Below are 9,506 nucleotides of genomic sequence, written 5' to 3' on the forward strand. Positions count from 1 at the left end.
AAGAAATGTCTTTTTGCTCATCGGCCTCTGTAGGTCAAGAAAGAGGAATGAAAACCAGGTATTGATATTGACATATTACTTGATCGATGTTTCTAAGTCAGTGGTTTGACTTTTTAATACAATGGATATAAATAGTTGCATTTTTAACCTGATATGTATTTGACATCATATAACCAAAATTATTACTTTGATTATTATTATTACTGATATTTGATTATTATTATGATGATAATGATGATTGTGATTTTTGTTTAATTTGACAGATACAAGAGCTTGAAGTCGAAGAACACAACAAGGTTTCTGGAAGACATTTCCACCTACGGAGACACATTCCTTCTCCTGCCTGCCTTTTCCTACAGGTTCAACACAGGCATCTCCTTTAAAGTCTACCAAACCCTCAAAGAGTCGAAAGTTAGGCAAAAAGTTCTCTTCTTTCATCCCAATTACCTGAGGCGTCTTGCTCTTTTCTGGAGAACTAGAGGGGTGACAGCGCACCGCTTGTCCACGGGCTTGATGATCGCAAGCGTCGCCGTGGAACTGTGTAAAACTGTGACCCTCTATGGATTCTGGCCTTTCTCAAAATCTGTAGAAAAAGTACCTATCAGTCACCACTACTACGACAACAAGTTACCTAAGCGTGGTTTCCACCAAATGCCCAAAGAATTTAACCAGATGCTCCAGCTCCATATGAGAGGGATCCTCAAGCTACAGGTTAGCAAATGTGAAGTGGCTTAAAGTTTCTTCATATTAGAATAATTTCAAAAGGATGTGAGAGGTGAGCCATGATGTCGCCAAACACTAAAGGAGGGAGGCGCAGAGAGTGGAGGGTTGCGAGAGAGTTCCCCAAGTTGGCTAGATCAAAACTTCCCACTAACTTAGCCACTCAGTCCAACTTCCAAATTTCTCCAAAATCGAGCTCACGATATCAGACTCAGATAAGAAAATTCTTGAGAGAATGTTTTAAAGCCTCTTGGCCTAGGATTTGATTTGAGGCAGGGCCTCACTGAATGTTTCCTAGTTACTATTTGTAATCGCCATTTTCAATTCTACTGGAGTGGTAATAAAACTGAGCCAAAGATCCTTTTTGAAGAGAAAGGCTGAATCACAAGGATTCATCAATTTCTTACTCACAGTCCTTCCTTTATTAATAATATCTTCCCATTATCTTCTCATTCCTAAAGAGCACTTACAAAAATATATCATTAAATAAGAACGTGTTGATTATTCAGTAAGAAAATTCTTTTTTACTTGGCCATGTTCCTGCTTTTGACTCAGTTCCTCTACGACGCTAGCTGCATTGAGCTGATGGTTGGATTTGGGGGCCTTTCCTTGCCTCTTTTGTCTACATTTTCTTTACTTTTATCATTTTATACTAAATTACTTCTTTAAGGTTCTGCTTTTCTCCCCTTGCCCCGACTGGAGAAAATCCACTCAATGACATAGGGAGTTAAATACTCACCGCTTCTCACCTTTTATCTTGTCTGTGGAGTTAACTCATCAAATTTTTAAAAATATTGAACATCTATTAGATGTCAGGCCCTGGGGCCAGGCTCTGTGGGAGGGTATAAAGACACAGTCACTGGCAGAAAAACAAGTGCACACCACTGATTGATAAGACATCACAAACACATCGGGACAGTTACAAATACAGTGCTGGAAGGATCGTAGACAAGAACAGTTAGATCCCTTCTAGTAGAATCAACTTCAATGAAACTAGTTCAGAGAAGAGGTGGTTCCCAAATTAGAACTAGGAAGCAGTCGATTCTTGGCAAATTCAGAGGATTCGAGGTAGAAGGAAGGAAACAGGAAGAGAAAGCCAGTCCCTTGATTCTGACCCTCAAAACAAGGGTGCTAAAAGGTAGAATGGGAAGCTGCCCTAATGCTTCCTGTTGGGAGGGAGGACAGGGTGTGGAGGTGATGGCTTTTGCATACACTGGTGAAGTGGGAGTAATTCAGATCCAGGCACCTCAGTAAGAAGACTTAGCATGGAAACCCCTCACGTATTTCTCCAGGGAGCGATGAAGGTTTTCATGAGAAATTATACTCAGAAGCGTCAGTCCATGGTAAAATTTGAGTAAATGTTAAATATGAGCACTTTACATTCACCCCTTTGCTGATGTCCCAGTGATGCCCCTTACTGTAAGTCATAACACATTTATTAAGTTATTTGACGATAAATATTTATGTGCATGCCTTCCTGCTTATCCATGGATAGTCCCAAGAAATCTAAGACAGAAGTATAGAAGATAAGGTCCACATTTCAAGATAACCATAAATTTTATTTTTAATTCTTACCTGAGCCATCTTATTGCATATCAAATGGTTTTTTGGGAGAATACTGTGTTGTGAACTCTTCATTCTGATATAACCTTGTATTTGACATTTGTGATGTTATTTCTTTTGTTCTTTTATAGCAAATTAAACTTATTAGCTCTTAAATTTATGAAGGGTTTATATATAAATATTTTCAAAAGATCAAAGGCTTTTAAGTTACATAAAATCAAACTTACTTATATCTTTCTTCTTCTGGTGAATAGAGACTCTTTTATGCTGCTTCTAATGGATTTAATTAGCTTTAAGTATCTCCTAGCAACATTGGTCATGTTTCAATCATGCTATTAGCAAAGAAATATTTTTTAAAGTGGATCAGAAAACTACCATTTTTATAATTAATAAAAATATTTCTCAAAATATATTGTGTCTGGTAGAAACAAAGTCTTTTTTGATAGTATTGGGAATACATGATTGATGAACAAAAGTAGGCTGTATTGACTTAAGTTAATAAATAAACAGTGTGGAGATATTGCAAAATGTTCTAGCAAAAAAATTATGTCTGGTTAGGAAGTTTTGAACTTACTTAGTGTTTTCCCATCTAAGATGCTATTTTAACTCAGGAGATTTTAAACATAAAAAAAAAACTTTTTAGTGTCAGATACATGGATTTCAGAAAGTCTCAAGATAACCTGAGGCTAATGATCATCAATTCAGTAGAAAAAAAAATCCTTGAAACTTCTGTATAGAAAAGCACAGACTTCTCCACATAGAAATTGTTGATTCGTTTCTTGTTTCGCGTTTGTGTTGCCAAAGCTGATTGTGTTAGAAGATTTCCTGCATAGTCAGACAAGTCCCTGAGAATTTCTGAGTGCTGTCGTCAGATCTCAGGCCGCCTAGTCCACAGAGCTACAGGAGGGAGTCTGGGGCTGTCTTTGGTGCTTTGTTCATAGTTTGGAACTTGCAGCAATTCACTGCCATGGGACAAGAAGAACTGTGATTAAACGATTGCCGTTCCCAAAGCTGATGTGCTGTTTGCAGAAACTCATGCATTGTGTTGTGCACTCAATGCTTTACAGGCTACATGCATGTCTCCAACACATTCTGCTTTAAATCTACCTCCCACATGAGTCTGTAGTTGTGATTTTGCCATGGTTTGAGGCTTTTGGCTGTTACTCAAACTCTCTTTAGAAGAGTCCCCATCTAACAAGAGTGGGTGGCTCATTTACATCTGGATATTTCCTACCTGGGTGAGCATGACTTTCCCTTTGTTCCCTTGTGACTTGCCAATAGTGCTCTTCCGTTCCCAAAGCCAACATGACTAAAAACATTCTAAAATATGCTAGCATATGAATTGTGGTAATTCAGGTATATCAAGTATGTAATTTATAAAAACAAAACTTAGGTTTTTTTGTTACTTAATGGTGGTTAATACTGTCTCAAGCTTCCACCAAGATCAACACACACAAAAACTGACCATCAACTCTTGTAGACTTTTAGATTAACCACATCAAGTCTGACAACACTGTCAAGGAGTCTGTGTGGTGAGCATTGCTCAACTGCCGGTAGGTGGATTGAATTTGATATTCTGCTACTAAATTCCAGTCCATCTATAGGCATTAAAGACAGATAGTCTGAAAACTAGGGCTACGTAATGGCAGACTTTCAGTTAAGATTTTTAGGATACTTCATGCTTTGAGGTTCTAAGAGACATACTAGCTTGCTTGATTTTATTTTCTGTGTGTTGTTTGTCATCATTGGATAATGTAACAGAACAATAAAATTCAAAATAATTTCTTACCAAATCCAAAGGGAAAAAAGAAATACACATTCAAGCTTTTTGTTGGCAGTGCTGGACGTGAGAACGAGACTGTGGACAAAGGCATGGTTGTTGATTTGTTTTGTTTTGTTTTTTTCTAACTTTAAAGAAAGGCTAAGACAGAGCATGAGTTCCATGAAAGAAGATTTCATGCTACATGTGAATTTAGACCTAGCAAATGTATGGGCTTTGAACAGATAACCAAGGACATTTTGTCCCTGAGAACTTTCTTTGCATAGACTACTGAACTGAGCCATAAATCAGACCCACTTTTGCTTAGGCTTTTTTCCTTGCTTACAAAAACTTTGTTCGTTAAATGCTGTATCTTGTCAAGTATTTTGAATCATTCCAGGAAATTCAGGAGACTTTGGAAAAATTTTAAAAATAGCATGTAATAGGTATACTATGATCTTAAAACTATTATAGAAGTATAGTTTTATGTAACATATATATTCTTTACATAATATTATGTAAAATATTATTTTAGTATTGAACATTGAAGACATTGTAAGAATCTGTTATATCTGAGAGACATAGAAAGATTCCTTCTCTATTTGTAATCCAAAAATCCAGATTAATATTTCCTATTTATGTGGGGTTCTGAAGGCTGGATAAAAACACCTCTTGACTTTTATTACTCTGAGTCATTACTCTTCTAGGATCATTCTTCTTTTTATAAAAATATTCAAGTGGTGAATGTTAAAGACACACTGCTTATATAATAGGGACAGTCAAACTCTTTTTTAAAATAATTTATTTTATTTGCATTGGTGTTTTGCCTGCATATATGTCTATGTGAATTCCCTGTGTCAGATCCCCTGAAACTGGAGGTAGAGACAACTGTGGGCTGTCATGTGGGTGCTGGGAATCAAACCAGGGTGGTTCACTGGAAGAGCAGTCAATGCCCTTAACTGCTGAACCATCTCTCCAGTCACGACAGATAGTCAAACTCTTTAAAAGAGAGTTTTGGAATACAGATCATTACATGGGAAGAAATGTATACCTACACAGCACCATGGGAAGTTAAGCTCCAGATAGATTAGAGAATATCAAAGTAACAGCATAAAGCTAAAAGAAAAAAAATACATAGTTAAAGATTGCACTTCTGCACATAACGAAAGGAATATTGTAAGTAACTAAGCTAACAAATGACAGATGTGACTATATTAAAATGAAGTATTTCTGCTCACTAAATGACATCACAACACTGATAACCTCATGACAGACATTTCAGGGGAATGCATCGACAAGTAAAATTTTAAAATGAGCAAATACTAATATGGATGTGGTTTACAGAGGAAAAACCTGGGTAGCTAATAAGAACAAGAAGTGGTAAAACTGACTAGGAAACTGAGAAATGAAAATTGGGATGAATGTTACATCCATTGTATTGGCCAAAGTTAGTGACGTCATTAACTCCTCCTTTGGGTGGGTGCATAAATTAATTGAACATTTTGGAAAGCAATGTGGAGGTGCTGAGTAACAGTCATCCACAGCTGTGCCATGACCCAGCCATCTCACTGAGGATTTAGGTGCCAGAGAACTTCCAGGAAAAAAATACTAAGACAGACAATTAGACAAAAGAACTTTCCATGTTGGGAAATTAATGAGCTAAGTTTTGTGGGTACATGATTGTGGAAAATAATGCAGTTGTTAGAAGCAACTGGCTACAGAGAGAAGGAGAGAATGATAAGGATGGGTCTTGAGATTTTATCATAAAGGAGAAATGAGCTGCGTCAATGCCATTCTGTTACTTTAAAGTATATACTTTAATGCATATGTGTCAAGGTCATATGTCAAATACAAGAAGTGTGTCCGCTAAGGAGAGAGAAATGGGAATGGGCTTACGGATAAAACACGTCATCACACAGCCATGGACACATAGATTCTTATTCTCACATAAAGTATTTTTACTAACATCAAAACAGAATCTGAGACATAAAACTGTGAGTAATTTACATAAGGTTGCATCATAGGGGCAAAGGTAGCATCGAACTCTCATGTCTGACTATAAAGCCATTTCCCCCACCCAGTATGCAAGTACAGAGAGAAAGAAAATACCAAGGCCATAGCTACAACTGACATATAACTGATCGAGCGTATTGAAAGTGTACAGCTTGCAAAGTTTTGACCTGTGCATACTCATGATGCCATCTCCACTATCAATATGCACATCCATTTCCCCACAAATGTTTCCTTGAGCTAATTTGTAATCAGTTCTTCTTACTGTTGATGTTTCTACCCTACTTCCTAAGAACTCTGAATCTGTTTTTCTATAGACTAGCTTACATTGTTTACAATATAGAGGGTTTACATTTTTTTAGAATTTTGTACAAATGAAATCATGCTACATACACTCATGTGCTGTCTTGCTTTTTCTCAAAATGATTCCATGAAACCTGATTTTGGTTTGTGTATCAATAGTTGACTTCTTTAATTTCTGGGTAGAGTCTTGTTGTGGAACTGTACCACACAGTCTGTTTGTATGCCCACCTGTTTATATACAATCTTGTTGTCTAGTGGTTGTGGATGCTCCTAATAAAGTTATCGCCAACAGTCATGTGCAAGTCTCTCTCACTGCGTATTGTTATTTCTGTGGGGCGAAATTTAGTATAGGAATAGCTAGGTCACAAGGTCAGTGTATGACTAGCATCTTTAACAACTAGTTGATTGATGAAAGTCTTAAAACTTACTTAATTCTAGTTTGTTGAGTTTTCATACTTTCTGTTTGAAATTACAAACTCTGTGCCAAGTCCAAGGTCACTGAGATGTTCTGTGTTTTTGTTTAGGGGATTTATAGCTAAGTCCTTCCAAAGTGTGAGTCACTTTGAGGTAAGTACATTTTGTGTATATTTAAGGTGTGAGGTAAAGGTCAAAGCTAGTATTTTACATATATCAAAAATATTTTGCACATGTCTTACAACTTATCCAGTAAACTTACTGAAGAGATATTTAGACTTATTTACTTGTGGGTTCTATCTACTTCCATTGATTATCTGTTTTTATGCCAATATCTTATTTTCACTGTTGTATAATGTCATAAGTCTCAACATAAGAAAGTATGCATACTAATTGTATACCGTGTGTGTGTGTGTGTGTGTGTGTGTGTGTGTGTGTGTGTGTTGCTAGTCTGAAAGATTTTGTGTAAGTTTGTTGTTTTGTCATTATATGTTTGGTAAAATTTACCAACAAAACCATTTGGGATATAATTTTCTATGAGGGAAGATTTCATCTCAGCAATTTCCTAAATAGGCATCGGACAATTCAGTTTGTTATTTTCTAGAGCATAGTTTTCGTCCTTTATCCTCCTACTGTGAGTAGTGAAGCCAAGCGCCACCCAGTTGCTCATAGCTTCCCTTTCGCTTTAACGTGGCATTGTCTGCTGTGATCCCCCTGTCCTTTCCTCTTGTGATTACAACTTGTATCTTTTTTCCCCCAACTGACCATCTCAGAGAACCAGGTTTTAGATGGTTGATTCGATTGTCAATATTTTTTTTTCAGTTTCATTTTGTTTATTTCTTACAGTTTTTTTAAACATGGGAATCACATGCTATGTTTTTCTTTCGATGCCATTCTCCACTTTTTCCAGTGTTGGAGTTTAAACTCAGGACTTTCACATGTTGGAAAAATGTCCCACCACTGAAATGATTCACAAGTCCAAGAAAACTTGATGCATTTTGGTTACCCTTTTATTTTGTCCCCCAATATCCTCCTCCATGTGCATGTCTGGCTGGTTCTCCTCCATCCTCAGTCCTCCATCCTCGGTCCTCCATCCTCAGTCCTCCATCCTCGGTCCTCCTTCCTCGGTCCTCCATCCTCGGTCCTCCTTCCTAAGTCCTCCATCCTCAGTCCTCCATCCTCAGTCCTCCATCCTCAGTCCTCCATCCTCAGTCCTCCGTCCTCAGTCCTCCGTCCTCAGTCCTCCATCCTCAGTCCTCTTTCCTCAGTCCTCCACTGTATTTTCATGACACTTGCATTCTGCTATCCTTTATGGTCTCTTTCTCACCACTCATGATCCCCTTTCTCTGTTCATGATCTACATCTACATACACACACATGTAAACACATTTATATATACATCTCTATATAAATTTTAATCTAAATTCCTCTTGTGAGAAGAAACACAATATTTGCCTTTCTAAATCAGGGTTATTTGTTTCAAATAATTATTTACAGCTCTACACATTATTTTGCAAAATTTCATTATTTTATTTTTCTTTATGGCTTTATAAGATGCCATTCTGAGTAGGTAGCATTTTTCTTTACCATTCATTGTTGATGGACATGTAAGCTGGTTCTGTTTTCTGCTGTGAATAGAGAAGCAAGAACATGGATGATATGTATCCTTTGGGTATGCTGACCTTATGATACATATCCAAACATGGTACAGCGGGCTCGTAGTCCACTCGGCAACCACACAAAAACTAAGCCTGTACTATCTTGTTTAAAACTAAAATTTTTGTGGTGCTTTATTTTTTCATTTGTCTCTCTGACAAAAAAAAAAACAAACCACTTTTAACGATGATTTTTTAGGTTGATCTGTACATCTTTGCTTGTTTTGAGGCAGGTTTTATATAGCTCATGCTAGTCTTCAATTCTTGGTCTCCTGCCTCCACGTCTCAAGTAGCATGTGCCAACACACTTATCCTTATTATTTCCATTGTATAAATGAGAAAATTGAGGCTAAGAAATTTGCCTAATATTATATAATATTCAAGCATCAGAGCCAGTATTCAAGTACAGATGGATGCCCAAAGACAGTGAGCTCAGGGATCGTTTATACTATTCATTTTTATTGCTACTGGTGGCATTTATTTGAAAAAATATTACCACAATGTTGAAAGTTTTAGAATTTTACCATCATTACATTGGATTTTTAGTTTGTCATCAAATTCTGTATTAGAGTTTCTAATTTCTGACTTGAGATATTTTCATTTAAGGACCTATATATATATTAATGTATGCTTTAATATATTTTACATAATTTATGTTTTATTATTTTATATGCTTTAGGTATGTTTTACTATGTGTATTTTATAGTTTTGAAACATCCAATGTATTACAGATCCTGAGGTTTTTTTCAAAAATGAGTATGTAGTGTGGAAAATTAAGACCATGTGATGCTTTTAAAAGTGTGTGTGTGTGTGTGTGTGTGTGTGTGTGATATCCAATAAAATATCAGTGAACTATTATCATATTCCCTGACTTTTAGTGATCTCAAAGAACTTTAACATCTTTATCTCAACTAATACTGACTTCTTTGGTGTTTAATACACTGGTCCCATCTGTTATGGAAATACAGATAATCAAAAATCAAGGCAAATGCTAAACAAAACTAATAACAAGTTTGTAGGATGTGCACAGACATTTTCCAAACTTTGATATCATGTATTGAAGGTTTATGCCACACCAAGCT

At 36.5% G+C, this 9,506-nt stretch overlaps 1 protein-coding gene across 3 annotated transcripts in view; it reads left to right on the forward strand.

The window, feature by feature from the left end:
• St8sia6 (ST8 alpha-N-acetyl-neuraminide alpha-2,8-sialyltransferase 6) overlaps positions 1-6,650 on the forward strand; it is a 139,143-nt gene extending 132,493 nt beyond the window's left edge. For all 3 annotated transcript variants that reach the window (XM_087896348.1, XM_087896349.1, XM_087896350.1), the window contains one exon: positions 264-6,650. In XM_087896348.1, coding sequence (XP_087752474.1) covers positions 264-735 — 472 coding nt within the window. In that variant the 3' untranslated portion in view covers positions 736-6,650. The remainder of the gene's footprint in view (positions 1-263) is intronic.
• Positions 6,651-9,506: the final 2,856 nt, after the last annotated feature.

This window comes from Myodes glareolus, chromosome 14 (assembly GCF_982192425.1).
Source record: "Myodes glareolus chromosome 14, mMyoGla1.1, whole genome shotgun sequence".
Taxonomy (NCBI): Eukaryota; Metazoa; Chordata; class Mammalia; order Rodentia; family Cricetidae; genus Myodes; species Myodes glareolus.